Source organism: Cetorhinus maximus, chromosome 3 (assembly GCF_964194155.1).
Source record: "Cetorhinus maximus chromosome 3, sCetMax3.hap1.1, whole genome shotgun sequence".
In the NCBI taxonomy this organism is placed as follows: Eukaryota; Metazoa; Chordata; class Chondrichthyes; order Lamniformes; family Cetorhinidae; genus Cetorhinus; species Cetorhinus maximus.
In genome coordinates, this window is record NC_135881.1 from 167,058,551 (window position 1) to 167,083,379 (window position 24,829).

The window sequence follows — 24,829 nt, forward strand, 5'->3', positions numbered from 1 at the left end:
GCTTTTATACCAGTCTGAACACGCTTCTTACACTACATGCACTGTTCTGATGAAGTCATACGGACTCGAAACATTAACTGTCTTCCTCTCCGCAGATGCTGTCAGACCTGCTGAGTTTTTCCAGCTATTTTTGTTTTTGATACACTATTAGCCAATAACCCAGAATTAAATGAATCTTAAAACTGATAATTTAGAACTCTTCAGATACAGTCTTCCAAAAATAAAGAAAATGTCAAGGTTCAAAATTAGAATAGTGAAGTCCCACTCACCTTTAAGCAGATCGAAAGCATGACTAGAACTACAATCACAAAAGATATGCCAATACCTAAAGAAAAATAGTTGGAGAATGATATAACAAAATAAATAGATTGTTTTGTGCCAGGATTCCTTGATCACCACATTTTCTTCCTTTTATATACACAAATAGACACAAGCAAAGCAACCTTTTGGCACCTATAATAAAAACTTGCACTTATTTAGCACTTATCACATGCTCAGACATCCCAAACTTTTTCACAGCCAATTAAGTGCTTTTTGAAGTGTTGTCACTTATTATACAGGCACATGGCAGCTAAATTGCACAAAGAAAAACCCTACAAACAGCAATGAGATAAAATTACTAGATAAATTTGTTTTGGTGATTTTGGTTGAGGGACGTTGGCCAGGTTCTGAGAGAATTCCCTTGCCCTTATTCAAATTGTGCCATTGAATCTTTAATGCACAGCTACAAGAACAGATGGAGCCTTGGTTTAACACCTCACCCGAAAGGCACCTCTGACAGTACAGCACTGTCACTGTCACTCAGTATTACACTGTCACCACAAGCTTCTGATTCACAACTGATGCTTGTTGTCAGAATACTATTACCTTTGGCAGTTTATAATAGAGCAAAACTGTTCCTAATTTAGTGCAAATTGGCATTAGACTCACAATCCTACTCCAAAAAATGTCACAGCATGCCTAATGCAATAAATGGAACTATCAAGCCATTATTAGCAGGGGTCTTTTTTGAAGCCAGAATTGGACATGTTTATGAATCATTTCAATCTAACTGTTAAGACTTCACTAGGAGATTGAGGTTGATATTGGCTGCCACTAAAACCCCTCACTTTTAGGCGCATATATTCAACTCCACACAAACCTCTTCCCATCTTTTCATCTGCCATGTAGTGGCCGATTTCACTACTCTCTCTATGTCCTCCTGAAGTCTGTTACTATGCTTGTCACCATTTACTGCTTTTCCTTGTTTTCCCAGGGCACTAATGATTTAAGAATTTGTGCCCCTATCCGATTTAGATTTATTTTTCAGGTGGCCCCCTTAATCCTAACAAAATGCATCACCTCTTATTTATCAAAATTGAAATTCAATTACCATTCACAAGCCCATTCTGTAAATTTGTTGATGTCTTGTATTTTGCTGCAGTCTTCCTCAGTATTTGTTGGTTCTAATGTGTTAAACAGCACTAAAATCATAAATTGAGAAGAGTGCTACTCAATCAACTTAAGAAAAGTTTAATTGCTTATACATATCCTGCGAGAAGAGGTGGAAGAGAAGGAGAATCAAGAAGAAGTGTGGAGACTATTTAAACCTGGTCCTGAAGTAGGCAAAGGTAAAACTTAGAAAGTAATCTCTGAGCCCAGGGAGAAAGCCACCAATACCCAGAGGAGGACAGAAACAAAGGGTGGTCAAAACAAAAAAAACATGAAGGTGGTCAAAGCCATTGGGAAGATTTAAGGAAAAATGTCAAAGTGAAAAACAAGAATGAGAGTGAATAAATGGGGAGACGGTAGCATAGTGGTAATGTCACTGGACTAGTAATCCAGAGGCCTAGGCTAATGCCCTGGGGACACCAGTTCAAATCCCATCATGGCAGCTGGAGGAATTTGACTTCAATTAATTTATAAATTCAATTGATTAATTAAAAATACAAAGCTAGTCTCAGTAATGGTGATCATGAAACTATCAATTGTTGTAAAAACGTTCCTGGCTCACTAATGTCCTTTATGGAAGGAAATCTACCATCTTTACCCAGTCTGGCTTACATGTGAAGCAAGCTACTCGGTTCAAGGGAAATTAAGGCCTTACCAGCAGTGCCCACATTCCATGAATAAAATAAAATAAATGTAGTCGTTAAACAAGGAATTGCCTTCATAAAGAAAAAAAACACAGCCCTTAGTGTGCAGACCTCCACAGCCTAATCTCCAATCTACATTCCTATCAAATAAGACTCCATACTAGGCCGCACAATTTTGAACCTTATATCACAATATTTACTTGTCTCAAGATCTTGATGTGACTGGTCCACTATTATCCATCCCTTTCTAATCCATCCAAAACACTTGTGTCCCTCACTATTTCTACCAACAGGTTGCATTTTTCAGTATTAAATTTAATCTACCATTTGTCTCTCTCCTTGCTTAAGGATCCTATTAGGGGTCTAGTGGTTATAGCAGTGGACGAACCTTCCAGCATCCATGAGTTCAAATCCCACCATTGTGAAATTAAATTCAATAAATTTGTGAACTAACAGTAGCAAAATTACCATGAAAACTATTGGATTGTTGTAAAATTGGCTCACCGATATCCTTCTGAAGGAGAGATCTCTATTGCAGCTACTCAGCCTGGCCTACACATGACCCGAGATATTGAATCATATATCCAGGACAAGGATGGATGGGCAATAACTACTGCCCACAACCCAAGTACAAAAACAAAGGTTGCCAAAATCCTACATGTCAGCTTATACTGCTCGTTCTATTTTAATGTCACCCACAAATGTGATAATCTAGCAACCGGTTTAGTATCCAGGGCCTGAATTTTCAGCTCGGCAGACAGGTGCGATCAGCGGGCCTGGGGGCAGTAAAGAAACGGACCGCCGACCGCGATTTCACGCTGGCTGGCCGTTCAGCGATCAGCGCTGCCTGGGCTGGGGGCGGGAGGAAGGCGAGCGCTAAAGTCAGCGCGGGCGTGGGGGAGCATGGAATAAAGCTCCCTGAAGGCAGAGAGCTGCCTCAGGGAGCTGAAGAATTTAAATACAAAACAAATATTTTAAAATCCAGAAAAATTGCCCACGCATCAAAAACAGTTACCTGAACATATACAACATTTTTTGGACAGAATTTTCATTTATTTTTACTTAATGACAGAAACCTCATCCCGCCCTTGGATGAGGTTTCCTGAAAAATGCAAAGTCCGCCTGGCCGACTCGCCTGCCCACCAACCATAACTTTAGAGGGCAGCGAAAAATCTCAGTTAATTGTGCGGTTAATGAGCTTAATAGCCCTCTTGATTGTCGGCAGGCATGCTTCTGAGTTTAGCGCGTGCCCGCCAACCAAAGTAGCACGCAAGTGCGCAACCATGTTGGGACGCTCACCCGATGTCATCGGGTGCTATTTTACGCTCGAGTGTGTCGGGCACGCGCCCACATACCGAGCGAAAAATTCTGCCCCAGGTTATTTGTCTGAATCAGAAACAGAGCTCCAAACACTTAAGGAACCCGGTAAATTGGCATGTGCACCTTAAATTGGTGCTTACAGTGTCGATAAAAAAACAAAAACCAAACCCAAACCCACACATTAAACTGGGCTGTTCCTAAAGGAGCCTTGGGAGCATGGGCAGCTACTTCATTAATACTGACACCAAACTGCCTCACATTGACACAGATATGGCACATCGATTAGCAATAACATGAACATGTCCACCTCCTATTCATACAATGCTAAGATCTAAATTTTTATGATTTACCTATATGCATATGATTCTCCACTTCTAATCTTGGTGGTTGGGACTCTGTATAGAAAGAGATATCAAAAAATGCACGATTAATCATGACTGTAAATCACACCATGCAAGTATAAGCATTCAGTAGTCTGCCTAGAAATAATTGCAAAGAGCTTACCTGGAGTGACTGCTGTCAGGTTTGGAAAGGAAGATACCCGCTCCTGCATATCTGCTAGAAAGGAAAAATTATTTTGGGATTTAACACCTTTGATCCATTAAGAAGTTCAGAAAAAGGTAGTAATTTCCGTGTAGATGTAATTTGTCAATGCTACTTGACTCAATGTCTTGATTTCCTTCTAAACTGTCTTAAATAACAACCGTTCCTCCTTCGTTCTCTTTTCTAAGTAAGGTTCATGTCTGGTTAGAACGAAGAGAAAGAACTCACTTAAATATAAATGAAGAGCTTCTATACATGTTGTCCCTTTCATTTCTTTTTAAGGTGCCAGCATTACTCCATTAGTAACTTATCTCTTGGTCAGAAGGCTATGGGTTCAAGCCCCACTCCAGGGACTCAAGTACATAATCTAGGCCTATTCTTCAGTGCAGTGTAGAGGGAGGATCTTCCTTCTCAGGTGGATCTAGGAGATCCCATGGCTCCATTCGAAGAAAAGCATGGGAGTTCTCCCAGCGACTGAGCAACAGTTATATCTCGATTAACATCTCAAACAGATTGTCTGGACATCAGATTACTGTTTTGGGACCTGCTTGTTCATAAGTTGATGCCATGTTTGCTACATATAAAGTACATACATTTCTAAAGTACTGGAATGTGCAGAAAAGAATGTGAAAGATGCTAGGGATGTAAATTCTCTTTTTTTTTTAAAATACATTTGCAAGTTCTTCACCTCAAATAAACTACTTTTGAAGTGAAGTGCAGTCACTATTGATTGATCTATGTATGCAGCAAAATCCTACAAAGAGGTGAGTTGAATGGCCAAATTAATCAGATTTTGTTTATGTTGGCTGATGGAGAAATGTTGACAAGGAAAGGAGAACTCCTGCTCTTTATTTGAACAACACCATCATGGTATCTTGTATGTTCATCAGAAAGGTAGCGTCTCCAACAATGGAATATTCCTTTGGAATTGCACTTCAGTTTAGATCATGTGTTTACATCCAGGAATAGTTTCGGAATGAATTAATTTCCAATTCAAAAAGTAGGGTGCTACCAATGGAGACATTCTACAGTTCTGCTGTGGCAGAATGAGTAATTGGGCCAAGCCAAAACCCAGCTCAATGGAGGTAGATGGTGAATTAAATCCCAAAAGACTCCAACTGACACTTAACATGGAACACAGTATGTTGAGCTTTTGGAGAGGTAAGCGGATGAGGGGAGCGATGCTGTATCCGAGGTGGACTGCACACACCCGCCATTACCAAAACATCCCTACTTGTCTGGAAATGGCTGAGGAGAACAGCCTTTGGAGGCCAAGCTTCACCAGAGAAGGTGAACTATCATAGGACAGTGATAGTCCTATGCCACCAGCTAACAATTTCTACCACAGTCCACTGCACAGCACTGCAGGTGACAGTCAAGGTCAGGACATTCCTGAACTTGATAGTTTCCAGTTCTTTCCATGTCACTGAAGTGGTATTTGTAATACTTGTGGAATCAGTGCCTTATTCACCAGAGGAAACATTTTCATCACTTTCCTGACAGTAAGGCAATAATAGAATGTGAGGGAACTGCAAAGGATCCCAATCCATCAATGTCCAAGTGGTCAGTGAAGGGCAAATTAGGATCATGCAACTCAATAGTTACTTCTCAAACAAGAGTCAGAATTTATTCATTTTATTGCAACCCCTACACCTGATTTATTTGAAGGGGAAAGTAGACTGGATAAAAAGTAATCTAGAACCCTGGTAGATGACTTGCAAGAATCACAGTCAAAAGGACCATGTACCTACTATATAGTGATGATAGAATAATGTTTTGGTATCGTCAGGCAGCATTTCAGATGTTTGTACATTAGTAAATGGACTAGCAGCACAGCTTTACCAAGGTTTCCAAGACTGTCAGTGTCTGCAGCATTTTACAGAAGTTTAACAAAAACACTTAAACCATGGAGATGAAGGCAAAACAGGACAATGAGAAACTGTGGCAGCTTGAAAGACAACACATCAGCCTGTCAGAGGAGAGATTCACTTGTGTACCTCAAAAAACCCAATTAACTAACCATTTTGATTCACCTAATACACCATCTCCATTATCTACACCATCTCAATTACAATAGTTGTTCTTCCTTCGATTTGTTGCTACTTAATTTTCACCAACAAAAGAAAACTTTCTAGACAAAGGTCAAATAAAAATCGCAAAAGCAAAATGCTGAGAATGCTGGAAATCTGAAATAAAACAGGAATGCTGGAGGTCAGCAACAGGTCAGGCAGCATCTGAAGAAAAGTCACACGGACTCGAAACATTAACTCGGTTTCTCTCTCCACAGATACTGCCAGACTATTTCCAGCAGTTTTGACGTAGGTTTACTAAATGGTTTCTTGGATTGAGGGGGAGCGCCCTCTCAGGCAAGATCGGGAGGCTAGCCCTACATTCCTGGGAGTTTAGAAGAGGTACAGGGACCCGACCTGCAGAGAGTGGTCGGATCAAAAAGGGACGCTTGGGACACCCCCACATACTATAAGATTTTTCATTCCACAGCGCCAGTGAAGCGACTGAACAGTTCCCCACCCAGAGGCCAGCTGAATCACAGGCTGGGCCTGCAGTCGAATGGAAAGCCACTCGTGAAATATGCCTCATGGAAGAACCAGAAGAAATGGAATCAGACATCCATTTGTTATATAATCTCAAAGTGGGTAGAGCTGAGCCAATCCAAGTAGTCATTACAGTTAACAGACAACTCATTAAGATGGAAGTTGATACGGGAGCATCGATGTCCATCATTGGAGAGCATACATTTAGAAATCTGAGTAAAGGAACCTATCCTTTGAAGTTAGAAATTTCGGACACACAGGTGAAGAAATAAATGTAACAGGGGTATGTCAAGTCAAGGTGCAGTATGAGGAACAGTCTGCAAAATTACCCCTATTTATAATGTCAGGTAGGGGACTGAGTCTCCTCGGAAGGAACTGGCTGGGAGAGATAAATCTTGAGGGCCCACTAAGTTCCTAATTTGAAACCAGAAGTGTTGCTGCAAGAAAAAATTAGTACACAAAGACCCAACGGCAGAAGCCCGTAGAAGTGCTACACTGGGACAGAGTTCAAACTGAAGGCATCCTTCGAAAGTAAATGGAAAATCTATTAAAGGACTTTCGTGCGCTACAAAATTCAATCATCTCCCAAAATTTGTGCCACGAAAAAGATATGAAGAAGAAAGAGTTAAACTTGTCTATGCCCGAGTTAAGGAATGAATTAGCTGAAAAGGGGCAACCATATGCGATTCTCTAGGGAACTATTAATGAGAATAGGAAGGAATTAGAAAAGCTGAAGCAGCAGCTGCGTAAAAGCCCTGAAGTTTTAAAGCTAGATTGCCCTGAATTCTCAGAAGACTTGTTGGAAAACCCAACTACTGAGCTCATTCACATTCAGCTTGCGCCGGAGTCCAATCCAGCCAACAGTGAAATTAAAGAGAAAGCAGAGATACAGGTCAGCGCTACTAAGAAAAGGACACGCAAGAAGAAAACGAGAAATTGACAGTCCTTGGAAAGAAAAAAAGAAATTTTTTTTCCTTTTCCTCTTTCTTCTCACACATCATGTAGCTCATCACTGTATTGCTTTGTGGTTGTTGCCCTTTATCTGTTTCAGCTTGGAGGGAAGTGGCAGCAGGAGTGAATGTGACTGCACCCGGAAGATGGTGAAATCATCCACTGAGGGACATAGTGGGCAACTTCCCCTGAAAAGGTCTCGGAAACACCAGCCAAGTGTGTTGGGCTACGATGCTCAAACTGTCAAAGAAGGCCTCATGAGAGACTTGACCTGTAAATAGTTATTGCATAAATAGTTAATGTGTTTTAAACTGGTTAGCTGTACTTTTAAGTAAAGGGGGAGGGATGTGGTAAAGTGAGGTACCCTGTCTTTTTAAGAGAATGTAAGTGTACTGATCATGTCACAGCACTGATGCATCACTGTACAGCCCAGGCAACTGGGAACTGAAAGTCTAGTTCTGAAGGTCTGAGTGAGCACGTATGATCTGGCGCTCTGCCCTATGTCCCAGTAAACCATCACTGTTTATTCTTACATCAGTCTCTCCCTGTTATTGATTGCAAGCAGCAATCGAGGAGAATATAGGAAGGCGTGCAGTTAGAGTTCGGTTGGCCAATGAACTCATTTACCCAAGACATAAAAGGGACCTGATGTCAGCAATCTGATGTAATGCTTGATCAGGAGGGACTGCCATCCATCTCCCAATTGTTAAATTCTGCCCCTTGTTTAGAATGGCATCAATATTATTCAGCAGCCGCCTCCTGTAATTCAGTGCAGCTTCCCTTTAAGAGGGACAGCCTACTTTAAGAACAGGAGGCTGACTGTCATGTGCCTTCTGCACAAATCAGCATGGTCCCCTGCAGAGCACAGAGGCAGCCAGTGGCAGATGCTAGGCCCTCTACTAAATTTGTGTGAAGACCCCCAGTGAAAATTGACATGGGCAGGGAGTGAATCATGGTTCCTGAGTCCAAAAAACAGGACAAATCTCAGTGTATTTTATGAACTCAGGACATTTAAAAGCGCTTTAAAGCCAATGAAATTCTTTCCAAATGGAGTCACTGTTTTAATGTAGGAAACGTGGTAGTATTTTGCACATAGTGAAGTCCCACAAACAACAATGTAGTAATGACCAGATAATCTGTTTCTTTAGCTGTTCCTTAATGGATAACTATCAGTCAGGGCACTGGAAGAACTCCCTTTTCCTTCTACAAATACCACTGTGGAATCTTTTACTTGAACCTGAGACAGCAAGTCTCTGGAGTGGGGAATTAAGCCAATGGCCTTATGACTCGGAGGCTAGAGTACTTTCACTGAGCCACGATTGAAACTAAATTGCAGCAGTGCATAAAATCACACCAGATGTACTTGCAATAATAATTAAGAAGTCGGATTTAGTAGCTACCCTAAGATTGGGTAAGCTAAGCTCATGCATGCAAAGCCTTCACTACATCCTTTGGACATTATTCTCTTTTATAAGACTAATGGCAATCATTTGAGCAAGCTTCAATACCACATGTATTTCAAGCTCTGATCAAGTTACAGAACATTTTTAAACAACATTTCAAACTCAACGCCATATACCTTTTATAAATGTAGTTACATCCTAGTTAATATAGTAAAACAGAGAAATTAAAAATAAAAATAGCTGCAAAAAAAAAACTTTCCAAATTTCCTGTTTTGAGTGCTGCCAGTTTTTCATAGGAGGTCATCACTGCATCTCCCTGACTCAGAGATTTGAAATTTTGAACAGTATTGTCCCTTCTTTGGTTGGCAGCCTTATGACAATGTAGACGGCTTCCAATGCCTATGGCCAGTGTGCGCACACACACGCGCTCTCTCTCTTTCTCTCTCCAACCCCACAGCAAGTCCCTGTCATGGAGTTGCCTAAAAATGCAAACGGTCCTGATCATGGAATTTTTTTTTTTAATATTCCATCATGGGATGCGAGTGAGGCTGGTTGGCTAGCATTTATTGCCAATCCCTAATTATCTTTGTTGAGAGGGCATTTAAGAGTCAACCACATTGCTATGGGTCAGGAGTCACATGTAGGCCAGACCAGGTAAGGACAGCAGGTTTCCTTCCCTAAAGCACAATGGTGAACCAAATGGGTTTTTACAATAATCGGCAATGGTTTCATGGTCATCATCAGACTTTTAATTCCAGATTTTAATTGAATTCAAATTTCACCATCTGCCATGGTGGTATTCAAACCCAGAGCATTACCCTGGGTCTCTGGAATACCAGTCCAGTGACAATACCACTGCCTCCCCCACCGACAGTATGGTTCCAGGCACATCCTTATGGCAGCTGGAGACAGTCAAATCTCTGCTGGAGTTTAGTTTATATATTTTATTTGCCCTTTCTTTCACCATGTAGGATTTTTAATCATACAAAAACAATACAGTCTCAAAAAAATATATACTGATAGGGCAAGGTGAAGCTTGTGTGGATCCAAGATAGACCATTGGTCTAATTCTGTGCTGCAAATTGAATGCAAAATATAATGGGCCAGAACTCCCAAAGAGTGGCAATCACAGTCGGATCGCCACTCTGCTCCTTTTTTCCTGCCTTATTCAGGAGCTGCATCTTCCTCGCCCGACTTTATGACTCGGGCCGGGTGAGAGAAGTGCAGTGCAGCAGGTTCCCAAGGCCTTCAGTGAGGGCAGCAGAGTCAGAGGAAAGGAAGCCACACCCATCTTTTTTGCAGCACTCGCTGCCATAGTTTAAAGGACCCAGCCACTTTGAGAAGCCAGAGAGAAGGTAAGTGTGTAAGCTAAGTGGGTAGGATTGGAGGTGTCACTGGTATAGTTACTCAGGAGTTGGAAGTGCTTTTAATTCTAACTTCTCCTGGGTAATTATTCTGGTAAGACAGTCGGAACCATCCAAAGTCTCCAATTTATATATTGGAGTATCAGATGGCTCCCAGTGCAGTGTAATTGCCCATCTGAAGTTTGAGCTTCCTGGGCAATTGCCATGCAGCGTGGCAGTGGAATCTCCCAGTGCATTTTCTGGGGTGCCTCTGGGTAGGAATCCCCAGAGATCAGAAGCTGTGGGCCGTTGTGTCTAAAATTGAATCATATTCTATTTCAAATGGTCAGTAATGTAAATCCAAACGGATACTTGCCTTTAAAGTGCAAGCTGAACTCATCCACCTAAATTTATAACAAGAAAAGAACATTAGAAAAGAAATTACTGAACATTAAAATTAAATATAATTTAATGATTTTTTTCCCCCCTTTAATCTTACCTGATTGTCTTTTGTGCATCTGTATGTACATTTTACCAGTGTATGTTTTATTGCAGTGCAATTAAGCCATATCTCATGATACGATAGATTTCTACAAGGCTCAATACAATTTAATGGTTTGCCTTTTTCCAAAATAGCAATGGGTCTGTTCTGTGAAAAACAAAAAGACCCCATTAGTATGTTTCGTTTCTGGGTTGTAAATTACCTCTTGCAAATAGAATTCAAATTTACTACAAAATTAGAAATAATATGCATATTAAACAACCATAAACAGAGAAAGTAATTGAAAGTAAATTCTGGACACAACCCCCTAATGCATCAGCAAAATGCTCTGAACAAATCTATGTAAACCCCACTTTACATAGACAGTAAAGGGCTGGGGTCGAGCGTGGAGGTGAGGAGAAGAATGGTGAAGGACAGAAGTGCAAGGTACTGCCTTTACTCAGTGGCGGCGAACCCACCACAGAGGAAAGTTCAGCCAAAGTGCATCTTTACTTCCCATTAGACATTGAACAAGCTGAAACCTCTAAAAAGATTTCAAATTGTAAAACTTACATCCACAATCCATTCTTTTTCTTCCTGCCATCCAAATGGGCAGCCAGAAGAGATGTTTTTGGTCTTAATTCTACATTCATTTCCAAAATGAATGATTGGGTAAGTTTTCTCTTGAATCATTGCTTCTTCAGCAGTAACTGTAAAGTGAAAGTACTCAGTAAGAACTTCGAGCAGTGTACAGATTCCATGCGGACTTCATGGGCCTTGTTTCTGTGCTGTAACATGCTGTCATTTTAACTATCATACATGCATGCTCAATATAGATATAAAACACACCATGTGCTGATCATTTACCATGCTAACTTTGTTCTGTTTTAAGCCCATCTTTATGCCAGCATAGATGTGTCAATGTGACTTGCTGCAGACTGCACAACTGCTGGCACCATTACACCATTATTGCAGTTTAACTGCATTCTATCAAAAGGAAACTTTGGTCTTGAATTTTCTGTGCTATTACATCAGGAATCTAGTGTAATTTGGGCAGGAAGTGCTGAGTTACTGCTCCTTTTCTCCGTACCCACCAGAAGTGGACAGGCATAGGATCACAATATGCAAAAGGAGGAAACTGCATAATGCAACACATTTCTCCTTGAAATGCACTCACAATATTGACCACAAGGGATACCCATGTGTCCCTCATATTCAGTGTTGCTGCAGCAGGGTGGATAGTTTAAATTTTAAATGACCACCTTCCACTTTTACATTTTTTTTAAAAGCAAAGTTCCCCAAGATGAGAGGCTGAACACCCCCTCCCCCACTTGAGATGGGCGTCACAGTCGTGCTGCAAATGGCCCCATTACTCCAGCAAAATCTTTAACTGCTCCTGACTCCAGGAAATGGACTGGTGTCAGGGACATAACCAAGGGGACAGGCAGGAATCCTGTCCCGTTGCAGATTGGCCAACACAGCAGACGACAGGAAGCTGAAGGCTTTTATAGCTTACAGTTTTAAAGGGGTTGCAGAAAGAGAGTCCTGAGGGTGTATCTAGGCAAGTCTTACATAGGTGGCAGGACACATCGAGAAGGCTGTTTAAAAAACATGGAACCCTTGGTTTTATTGATAAAGACATGGGGTACAAAAGGAAGCTATTCAAATCCTTTACAAAACAATGGTTATGCCCTAGCTGCAGTACTGTGTTCAATTCTGGGCACCACGCTTTACAGAAGTTTTAGAGTTGGTGCAGAAGAGATTTACTAGAATGGTACCAGGGATGAGGGATGTCAGCTATGTGGACTGGAGAAGGTAGGGCTGTCCTCCTTAGAGCAGAGAAGGTTAAAAGAGATATGATAGAGGTGCTCAAAATCACGAGCAGGTTTCATATAGCAAACAAGGAGAGACTGTTTCTATTCACAAAAAGGTCAGTACCACAGCAAAAACAAAAACAAAAATACCCGGAAAAACTCAGCAGGTCTGGCAGCATCGGTGGAGAGGAGCACAGTTGACGTTTCGAGTCCGCATGACTCTTCAACAGAACTTTGCTTTTATCTCAGTACCACAGGGCAGGTTCAAGGGGAGTGACAAATGAACTAGAGGGTAACATATGGAAACTTTTTTTTAAAAACAGTGCTACAAATTGTTGTGATATGGAATGCACTTTATAAAGAATGGTGGAAGCAGATTCAATAGTGATATTTAAAAAATTAAATCAGTTAAATATTTGAAAGGAAAAAAAAAATCAGGACTATGAGGAAAGAACAGAAGAGTGGAATTAATTGTACAAGGAACCAGCACAGGTATGATTGACTGAATGGTCTTTTTCTGTATTGTATCAGTCTTGTATCAGTCTGTTTAAGTTCATCATAAATAAAACTAAGCTTCAAGTGCTCATCAAGAAAAATTACAATCCATGCTTTGATCACAAGACATAGATGAGGACATTACTGCCTAACATTCCAGAGCACACCAAAACATATAGGAAATAAATGTAGACACTCACATGGTGGCAACAATTTACAAGATTTTTAAAAATTCATACTAACATAGAGGAGTAGGCCATTCAGCCCCTCGAGCCTGCTCCGCCATTTAATAAGATCATGGCTGATCTGACAGTAACCTCAAATCTGCATCCCACCTACCACCGATAACCTATCACCCCCTTGCTTACCAAGAATCTATCCACCCCAGCCTTAAAAATATTCAAAGGCTCTGCTTCCACCACCTTTTCAGGAAGAGAGTTCCAGAGACTCATGGCCCTCAGAGAAAAAATGTTGCCTGATCTCTGTTTTGAATGGGTGACCCCTTATTTTTAAACAGTAACCTATAGTTCTAGATTTTTCCACAAGAGGAAACATCCTCTCCACATCCAACCTGTCAAGACCTCTCAGGATCTTGTATGTTTCAATCAAATTGCCTCTTACTCTTCTAAACTCCAGTGGGTACAAGCCTAACCTGTCCAACCTTTCCTCATAAGACAAACAACCCTTTCCAGGTATTAGTCAGATAAACTTTCTCTGAACTGTTTCCAATGCATTTACATCCTTTCTTAAATAAGGTGACCAATACTGTACACAGTACTCCAGATGTGGTCTTGCTAGTGCTCTGTACAGCTGAAGCATAACCTCCCTACTTTTGTATTCAATTCCCCCGACAATAAATGATAACATTTTACTAGCTTTCCTAATTATTCGCTGTACCTGCATACTAGCCTTTTGCAATTCATGCACTAAGATACCCAGATCCCTCTGCATCACAGAGCTCTGCAATCTCTTACCATTTAGATATGCTTCTCTTTTATCTGCCGTGCCAAAATGGACAATTTTACATTTTCCCACATTATACTCCATTTGCCAGATCTTTGTCCGCTCACTTAACCTGTCTATATCTTTTTGTAGCCTCCTCTTCACAACTTACTCATTTTCCAGGGGTAGGCAACCTTTATTGCCCATCCCTAATAGCCTAAAACAATTCAGTTGTCTTATGGGCAATGTCAGGGGGCAGTTAAGAGTCAACCACATTGCTGTGGGTCTGGAGTTATGTAAAATCCACACCGGATAAATATAGCAGACTTCCTTCCCTAAAGAACATTAGAGAACAAGATGAGTTTTTACAACAATCTGGTAGCTCCATGGTGACCATGTCTGATACTAACTTTTTAATTCCAGATTTATTGAATTAACAATTTAAATTCTCCAGATGCTGTGGTGGGATTTGAATCCAATCTCTGGGTCATTAGTCCAGACATCTGGATAGTCCAGTAACATAAAGACTATGTTACTATGCCCACAATTGAAAGGGTGGAGGAGCCTGAATTTACAACAGCCATGATCTCCACCATTTAAATATTTTTTGTCAGTTGTGAATCCACTGTGCAGTTTAAATGGTAACTCCTACAGAATGCAAAACATATTGTTAGGGGGAAATATAGGAATACAGTAAGAATCTATTGTAAGGGAATGAACTTGCTTGGATCTCCAAACAGCCAGTGCCAGCAAGTACATAAACAGTTAAAAACCATCATATGAACCTTGTACACCCTCGGGGTGTGACCATCAGTAAGGTCCTGGGAGTCAGGCTGGACATAGAGGAATGCAAATAAGATAGATTAGGTGTTCTACGAGTCAGACTGGAGACTTAGGTTGAAAAACAACGAAGATTGAGCCTGTATTCAACAGATAAGGAAAGGCTAGATGGTTCCAGCTTAGATTGGGGGAGAAAGCTCTGCCTGGGTGTAGGGGGATATGTGTATCTATATCTTGACAAGATTGGAATCTGAACAATGTTCTTGTACATGACCAGTAATGTATAAATAAGCTGAATACTTGTAATTTAGCAGAGTGCTACCTCAAGCTGCTTGAGATGGCTCTCTCCTTGCAATCACTCGAATAAACGATCATAACCTGTAACTGAGCCTCCTGTGGTACGTTTGTTAAAGCTACCACAACACATATCATAACATTGTTTCACCTACCGTTAGCTGTCATGTTGAGGAGAATGAAGAGCAGCTTCTGCATCTGAAGCATAGCGATCAGATCAAACAGCTCTGAGACAGAGGAAGTTACTGTAAATCTGGGGGGAAAAAGGAAACATGGATTCTGAAAACATCGAAAACGTAAAGAAAAATAGTTACAGGACTAACACATTTTATGGAATGAAAACATTCATGATTAGTTGTGACTCAGTCAGTAACATTCTCACCTCTGAGCCAGAGGATGTGGTTTCAAGTACCAGTCCAGAGAACTGAGCACAAAGTCTAGGACGGTTATCACTCCAGTGTAGCACTGAGGGAGTGCAGCAGTCTAGGAGCCGCTGTCTTACAAATCAGATAGCCTGTCTATCCTCTCATCTGGATATTAAAAAAATCCCATGGCACATCAAGACAAGCAGGGAGCTCTCTCTGTGTCTGGGCAAATATTTAACTTTGAACCAACGTAATTAAAACATCATCTGGTTATTATCGCAAGGCTTGCTTTGGGACCTTGTGCACAAATTTGCTGTCATGTTTCTAACATTAGTGACTGCATTTCCAAAAGTACTTCATTGACTGGAAGGTACATTGGGAATGTTCTGAGGATGTGTAAGAAGCTATATAAATGCAAATTACTTCGTTTTTTCTCTTTCACTACACGAGACACAGTGGGTGCTTGGAGCAACTGCACGCACGTATGTATGATCACAGAATGGCAGACAAAAGGAAACTGTCAAACAACAGAATGTGCTGGAAAAACTCAACAGGTCTTGCCATCTGTGGATTCTAGCTCTAGGAACTGTCTTTAGTGAATGTAATAGTGGGGGCACAGGCTGGATCCAAATTACAGTAGAGGTTGTTAAATGTTAGGGACTTGAGGAAAACACCTCAGACTCTCGCATTTAGCCTAACACTGAATAAAGTTCCAGCACAGGAGCCAGGTGAGAGCCTGAATCACAGTTCCCAGACACCAAAAGGCAACCCAACTGCCAGCCATCGACAAGCAAAACAGGAATGGGAGAAGGCCAGCTTCAAAGTTGATTAAGACTCACTAAACAAATGGCTTCCCTGTCATCAACAAACTGCTCAAGGACCAATGAAGTGGAATATCTATATATGGTGCTAAAGGTTGTAAACCTTGTCCAGGTTGACTGCACTTTTAAAAACTGCACTGGACCACAGGCAAGATTGGTTGTAACTCCCTGTTAAACTAAAACCGAGAGTCAACAAAAACAGCCCTCTCACTAAATTGAGGTGGAAAGAAGGGAAGCATATTGGATAGAGTTTTGTGATTTGCATTTATAGATACCTTGTTATGTCTAAAGAAGGTGATCAAATTTGTCTGTATAACCTTAGATTCATTACCGGTAGGTCCAGGCCTCTATAGAAAGGACTAAGACAACCTGATTCTGGATTGCTGACAAGGATTTTCCTGGATTTTGTAAATTGAGCAGCAGCTAACATCACTTCTTTGCATCTGCGAGGTTGCAAACTTGATGGATAGCACATTTATAGATGTAGTCACTCCACAGCTTAAGACTATGCGAGGAAAAGGGGAATGGGTGACTACCAGACAGTCAAGAAGAAACAAGCAGGTAATGCAGGAGTCCCCCTGAGTGCATCTCACTCTAACCAGTATTCAGTTCTGAATGCTGGTGAAAGTGATGACTCATCTGGGAGTACAGCCAGAGCCAGGTCCTTGGCACCACAACTGGCTCAACTGTGCAGGAGGACATGAAGAGGACTGCAAGAGCAATAGTGGTAGGAGATTCAATAGTTAGGGGAACGAACAGGCATTTCTGTGACTGTAGATGTAAATGATGATGTTATGAACAGGGGAGAGATGTTAGGGATCATTCTTCCCTTTTCACTACTTTTTAAAAATATTTGTTCATGGGATGAGGCCAGCATTGATTGCCCACCCCCAATTGCCCTCGAGGTGGTAGTGGCAAGCTGCCTTCTTGAACTGCTGCAGTCCATGTGGCGTAGGTACACCGACAATGCTGTTAGGGAGGGAGTTCCAGGATTTTAAACCAGCGCTAGTGAAGGAATGGTGATATGTTCCCAAATCAAGATGGTGAGCAGCTTGGAGGGAAACTTCCAGGTAGTGATGTTCCCATGTGCCTGCAGCCCTTGTCTATCTAGTAGTGTCATGGGTTTGGAAGGTGCTGATTAAGGAGACTTGGCGAGTTGCTGCAGTGCATCTTGTAGATGGTACACACTGCTGCCACTGTGCGTCGGTGGTGGAGGGAGTGAATGTTTGTGGATGGGGTGCCAATCAAGCTGGCTGCTTCTTGAGCGTTGTTGGAACTGCTCTAATCCAGGCAAGTAGAGAGTATTGCATCACACTCATGACTTGTGCCTTGTAGATGGTGGACAGGCGTTGGGGAGTCAGGAGGTGAGTTACTCGCTGCAGGATTCGCAGCCTCTGACCTGCGCTTCTATCCAGTAGTTATATGACTAGTCCAGTTCAGTTTCTGGTCAATGGTAACCTCCAGGATGTTGATAAGTGGGGAATTCAGTGATGGAAATGCCATTGAATGTCAAGGGGTGATGGTAAGTTTCTCTCTTGTTGGAGATGGTCGTTGCCTGGCACTTATATGGCACAAATGTTACTTGCCACTTGTTAATCCAAGCCTGGATATAATCCAGGTCTTCCGGCATTTGGGCATGGACTGCTTCATTATCTGAGGAGTCACAAATCGCAAATGGTGCAGAACATTGTGCGATCATCAGGGAACATCCCCACTTCTGACCTTATGATGGACGGAAGGTCATTGATGAAGCAGCTGAAGATGGTCGGGCCGAGGACACAACCCGGCAGAACTCCTGCAGTGATGTCCTGGAACTGAGATGATTGGCCTCCAACAACCACAATCATCTTCCTTTGTGCTAGGTATGACTCCAACCAGTGGAGAGTTTTCCCCCACTTCCCGTCGACTCCAGTTTTGCTAGGGCTCCTTGATGCCCACTCAGTAAAATACTGCTTTGATATCAGGGGCAGTCACTCTCACCTCATCTCTGGAGTTCAGCTCTTTTGTCCATGTTTGAACCAAGGTTGTATTGAGGTCAGAGCTGAGTGGCCTTGCTGGAACCCAAACTGCGTGTCATTCAGCAGGTTATTGCTCAGCAAGCACTGCTTGATAGCACTGTTGATGACCCCTATCACTTTACTGATGATCGAGAGTAGACTGATGGGGCGGTAATTGGTCAGGTTGGATTTGTACTGCTTTGAGTGTATAGGACATATCTCGGCAACTTTGTTCATTGGCAGGTAGATGTCAGTGTTGTAGATGTACTGGAACAGCTTGGCTAGGGGTACAGCAAGTTCTAGAACACAAAGTCTTTGGTACTACTGCCAGAATATTGTCAGGGCCCATAGTCTTTGCAATATTCAATTCCTTCGGCCGTTTCCTGGTATCACGTGGAATGAATCAAATTGGCCAAAGATTGGCACCTGTGATGCTAGGGACCTCCAGAGGAAGCAGAGATGGATCATCCACTCGACACTCCTGGCTGAAAATTGTTGCTTACCTTTTGCACTCGTGATGGACTCCCCATCATTGAGGATGAGGATATTTGTGGAGCCTCCTCCTCCAGTGAGTTGTTTAATTGTCCGCCACCATTCATGACTGGATGTGACAGGATTGCAGAGCTTAGATCTTGGTTGTGGAATCATTTAGTTCTGTCTCACTTGCTGCTTATGCTGTTTAGCACACAAGTAGTCCTGTGTTGTAGCTTCACCAGGTTGACACCTCATTTTTAGGTATGTCTGGTGCTGCTCCTGGCACGCCTTCCTGCACTCTTCATTGAACCAGGGTTGATCCCCTGGCTTGGTGGAAGACCTTGCAGTTTCACGTGCATTGGCAGAAAAGAAAAGGTCACCTGACCTCAATTCCATTTTGTTTTAAAGTGTCCATTTTGAATTTATTCTTCATATGTCCATGGTCAGAATCTTCGGGTCAGCGAGCGGGGATGGGGCCCGCTTGCCAACGCGTAAAATGATGCGCAGTGACGTCGGGCTTGCATCCTGATGTCACCACGCGTCATTCAGATCTCAGGTTCGGTGGGCGAGCACCAGAGTCAGCTGTGCACCCACCGAACTGTCAAAGGCCTATTAAGGCCATTTAAACAGCAATTAAAATTATTAACTGAGTTGCCCATCCAATCTTAAGGTTGGCGGGCGGGCGAAGAGCCCAGGCGGCCTTCGCATTTATCATGAAACCTCATCCATGGGCAGGATGAGGTCTCATGAAGGTTTTTAAACTTTAATTAAAATTTTCAAAAAAATTCATAGACAGTGTCACATGAGCTGGGACATGTTTTAACATTGTTTCTTCTCCCTTATTTAAATATCAAACAGATCTCCCTGAGGCAGCTCCGTGCCTCGGAGATTTCTGCACTCTTGTGCAGGCCCCGACTCAGCCTACTCTCCCCCCGTGCTTAGCGCTTCCAAGCGCGCATCACATAAAATGGCGGTGTGCAGCCGATCGTGGGCGGAAATTGGCTGCGCGCCCACCCACGCCTGCTCAACACCCCCAACGAGGAAAAAATTCTCCCCCATATTGCTTGAGCGTGACAATGGTATGTTGCCTCCCTGGCACCAGTGTCAACGATATCACTGAATGGTTGCACAGCACCCAGAGGGGAGAGGGTGAACAGCCAGCAGTAATGGTCTATGTCAGTACCAACAACATAGGTAGAAAAAGGATGTAGTCCTGTAATCAGAATTTTGGGAACTAAATAGGAAATTAGCAAGCAGGAGCTCAAATGTAGTAATCTCTGGATGCTCCCAGTACCAGGCATGAAAGTGAGTGTAGAAATAGGAAAATAAAGCAGATGAATGTGGGGCTGGAATGATAATTTGGGAAGGAGGGCTTTAGAATCCTAGGACATTGGTATCTGTTCTGTGTGAGGTTGAACCTGTGCAGGCCCAGACAGGTTGCACCTAAACAGATGTTGGACCAATTTCCTTCCGGGACGATTTGCTAGTGCTAGTGGGGAGGGTATTAACTGAGTTCAGAGGAAGTGGAAAAGTAATAAAGTCCAAATTAGGGTTCCTGTGCACTTATTTGAACGCATGGAATATGTTACATAGGATTGCTGAGCTGCAGGCACAGACAGCCAAATGGAATATGTTGTGACGATAACAGAGACCTGGCTCAAAGAATGGCAGGTCTGCGTATTGAATATTTATGGATACAAGGCACTCAGGAAAGATAGGGAAGGAGGGGGAGGGTGGCAGTGTTGATTAAGGAGAACACTGCAGTGCTGGAGAAAGAGGATATCCCAGAGGGTCAAGGACAGAATCTATTTGACTAGGGCCAAGGAACAAAAATGATGCAATTACATTGCTTGGTGTGGCATACAGATCACCAACTAGTGGGAAAGGTGTAGAGGAAAACAATTGCCAGGAGATTACAGTGAAGTGCAAGGCTTTTACAGCAGTTATAATGGGATACTTTAATTATCCAAATCTAGACCAGGTTGGTGGTCAGGCTAGAGATGGGTATAAGTTCCTAGAGCATGTTCAGGAAAATTTTCTAAATCATTAATGTTTCCAGCCCAATAAGGAAGGAGGCACTGATCAACATGGTTCTTGGGAATGAGTTGGGCCAAGTGGATCAAGCGTCAGTAGGGGAGCTTTTAGGGCACAGTGATCATTGTATCACAATGTTGAGGTTGACTATGGAAAAGGACAAGGATCAATCCCGACTAAGAATAATTAACTGGGGGAAAACCAATTTCAATGGGGTAAGAATGGATGTGGGCCTGATAAACCAAAGGTCAGCAGGCTAAACTGTAATTGAACAATGGGTTATCTTTAAAGAAGAAATAATTCAGCGAGTCAAAGGGGAAAAGCAGGGTAAACAAATCCAGAGCTCCCTGGACGGTAAAAGAGATAAAGATAAAGCAGAAAAAGGGTGGCTTATAACAGATGTCAGGTGGGTAATACAACTGATAATCAGGCTCAATATGCAAGGTTCAGAGGGAATTCAAAAGTCTCCTATAGGCAGATAAATAGTAAAAGGCTGGTAAGGAGGAGTGGGGCCCATTAGGGACCAAAAAGGGGATTTTATACATGGAGGCATTAAATGAATACTTTGCATCCACCTTTACCAAGGAAGGTGATGCTGCACAGGTAATGGTGAACGAGGAGGTAGTTGAGGCACGTAATGGGTTTAACATTGCTAAGGAGGGGAGATTGGACAGACTGACTGTACTTAAAAGTTGATAAGACACCAGGACCGGATGAGATGCATCCAAGGATACCGAGGGAAGTGAGGGTAGAGATTGCAGAGGTATTGGTCATAATTTTTCAATCCTACTTAAACTCAGGGATGGTGCCAGAGGACTGGAGAATTGCAAATGTTATACCTTGTTCAGAAAAGGGCGTAAAGATAAGCCCAGCAACTACAGGCTAGTCAGTTTAACCTCTATGGTGGGGAAGATTTTAGAAACAATCATTTGGGACAAAATTAGTAGTCACTTGAGCACATGTGGGTAAGGAAAGCCAGTATGGATTTAAGAGCAAATTGTGTTAACTAACTTGCATGAGGTTTTTGAGGAGGTAAGAAAGGGGGTTGATGAGGGTGATGCTGTTGATATGGTGTGCATGGACTTCCAAAGGGCATTTTATAATGTGCCGCACAATAAACTTGAGAGCAAAGTTAGAGCTTATGAAATAAAAGGGACAGTGGCAACATGTATATGAATTGGCTGTGTCACAGGAAGCAGAGTACTGTGGTGAACAGTTTGTTTTTGGACTGGAAGTTTATAGTGGAGTTCCCCAGGGGTTAGTGTTAAGACGCCTACTCTTCTTGATTAATACTAATGACCCTGACCTTGACATAATTTCAAAATCTGCAGGTGATACAAAACTTGGAAGTATTGTGAACTTCAGCAATGTAGATAGATTGGAGAAGTTGGGACTGTTCATTTTGAAGAGAAGGTTGAGAGGGGATTTAATAGAGGTGTTCAAAATCATAGAAAGTCTGGAAAGAGTAGATAAGGAGAAACTGTTCCCATTGGTTAAAGGATCGAGAACCAGAGGGCACAGATTTAAGGTGACTGACAAAAGAAGCAACGACAAGTTGTTATGATCCGGAATACACTGCCTGAGAAAGTGGAGGAGGCTGGTTCAATCGAGGTATTCAAAAAGGGATTGGATTATTATCTGAAAAAGGAAAAAGGTGCATGGCTACAGGGAAAAGGCACGGCAGTGGCACCAGGCGAATTGCCTTTGCTAAAAACAAAAAGCTAAAAGCTACTGCAGATGCTGGAAATCCAAAACAAAAACAGAATTACCTGGAAAAACTCAGCAGGTCTGGCAGCATCGGTGGAGAAGAAATCAGTTAACGTTTCGAGTCTTCACGACCCTTCGGCAGAACTGAGTATAGTTAGGAGAAAGGTGAAATATAAGCTGGTTTAAGGTGGGGGGGGCGGGGGGAGAGAGAAGCTGAGGGTGTGGTGATTGTGGAGATAAGCAAACAGTGATAGGAGCAGATAATCAAAAGATGTCACAGACAAAAGGATCAAAGAGGTGTTGAAGGTGGTGATATTGTCAAAGAAAAGTGCTAATTAAGAATGGAAGACAGGATACTCAAGGTACAGCTCTAGTGGGTGTGGGGTGGAAAGACTAACAAAGTTTTAGTTTTAGATTTAAAAATAATGGAAATAGGTGGGAAAAGAAGAATCTATATAAATTATTGAAAAAAAAGGGGGAGGGGGGAGAAACGGGGTGGGGATGGGGGGAGGGGGAGTTTAAGATCTAAAGTTGTTGAATTCAATATTCAGCCCAGAAGGCTGTAAAGTGCCTAGTCGGAAGATGAGGTGCTGTTCCTCCAGTTTGCGTTGGGCTTCACTGGAACAATGCAGCAAGCCAAGGACAGACATGTGGGTAAGAGAACAGGGTGGAGTGTTAAAATGGCAAGCGACAGGGAGGTTTGGGTCTTTCTTGCGGACAGACCGCAGGTGTTGTGCAAAACGGTCGCCCAGTTTGCGTTTGGTCTCTCCAATGTAGAGGAGACTGCATTGGGAGCAACGAATGCAGTAGACTAAGTTAGGTAATTAGTAGATAATTAGTGTATGGCAGCAGAGTCAATGAAGGTGCACAAGGCAGAAGAGACAGGCGGAAATCCTGTCGGAGAACAGAGCAATACTTCTTCAAGGAAGGCATTTCTTGAAGAGAGTGGCAGCCTTTAAAGCCTTCCGGTTTCTGTTTCTGTTTCTGTTTTGAATTGCCTTTGCTGTCAGCCAATATGGACATGATGGGCCGAATGGGCTCCTGTGCTGTCACCATTCTATGATTTGAGATTTTATTTTCTGGGAACTAGCTCCTTCTTGGGTTCATTTAATGGTGACAGAAATCGCATTCCATTTGGACCGATTCCACATGGTGTGCCAGTAGCAGCATTAAACAAACAAACTCCTCAGAATAAAAAAAAATAAAATGGGACTGCAATAAAATTGCACCGGTTCTGCCCTGGACCGTAGCTAATGAAATACTTTTGAAGCGTAGTCATTGTTGTTATGTAGGAAAAGGCAAATCCATGTAGTTCCGAAGCAGTAAAAATAAAATTAAGTGAAAGCTTTGATGGGATGCGGGTTGAAGTCAAACAATGATTTCCACTTCATTATCTGAATCACAACCAACCAGGGCAAAGCAGTGCATTGTTAAAATGTGATCTAAGATATTATGCAACCGTAATGTACAGAGTGAAAATATATGATCGCATTCTGAAAACAAGTTCTTCAGTGAATTAAATCCACTTAAAAAATTACACACCGCGCGCACAATTCCGGTCAGAAACTGTTCACATGCAATGTTTAACATTCAGTGCCATTCTTCAGTTAATTAAATCTCCTGTTAAATGGACTCACCACACACACACACACACACACACACACACAATTCGGGTCAGAAATGACATACAGATAAGGTTTAACACTTCAGTGCAGCTCCTAGCAGAAAGCAACACTCACCTTGTGGCGGATTCACTCTCCAGCTGATCTCCGTGCGTTGCGGAATGCGATTTGAGACCAGAACAGCTGCTTTCAACAATCGGTGACTTTACTTCGCCGGCAGGAGGGGATTTCCAAGTATGCTGAGAAAAAGTGGGGACAGATAGAGAGAGCGAGAGAGTGAGAGTGAGTGTAATCACAGCCTAATGGACTCACTAATCCGTTCCCGGTCTCTCCACAATCGCTAAGCCCCCTCCCCACCAATGAAGGGAGGTTCATGGAGGGAGAAATCAAACTCACCAGCTCAAACTCATAGGCAGCTGGATTCCTCCACATCCAAGGGAAACTCGGCCTCTGGGCTGAGTCCTGATTTAACGCTGCTACTAATGATTGTGCTGATTTACTCGAACGCTGCTGGCACACACAGGAAAAGCCGCACCTCCTCGCACGTGATCGACCCGCCTAATCGCAAGGCATTGGTTCCCCCGGACCATCACCTCATTACTTCCCTGTTAGCCGCACAGCCCTTATCTCGCAGCCTCGGTATATTTCATGCTTAATAAACTGTGTTCGAAGAAGATCAAATCTTTGAACACGCAATGTTTTTAATGCCCATCTGATCATTACCCGTGGGGACAGCAGGACAATCTAGCAGGATTGACAATAGGGCTCACATTGCTCCTGCCCGCCCTCCTTTTTGCTAATGTAATTGAAAACATG

General features: G+C 42.5%; 1 protein-coding gene across 1 annotated transcript; it reads right to left on the reverse strand.

The window, feature by feature from the left end:
• Positions 1 to 245: 245 nt before the first annotated feature.
• Positions 246 to 24,509, reverse strand: LOC144672330 (uncharacterized). The gene is made up of 9 exons (XM_078534185.1): positions 24,410 to 24,509; positions 24,131 to 24,252; positions 15,149 to 15,246; positions 11,242 to 11,378; positions 10,687 to 10,836; positions 10,564 to 10,591; positions 3,900 to 3,950; positions 3,746 to 3,790; positions 246 to 325 (listed from the first exon to the last, which is right to left on the reverse strand). Exons 1-9 carry the CDS (start codon positions 24,443 to 24,445, stop codon positions 246 to 248), a joined length of 747 nt encoding a protein of 248 aa, XP_078390311.1. The 5' UTR covers positions 24,446 to 24,509.
• Positions 24,510 to 24,829: the final 320 nt, after the last annotated feature.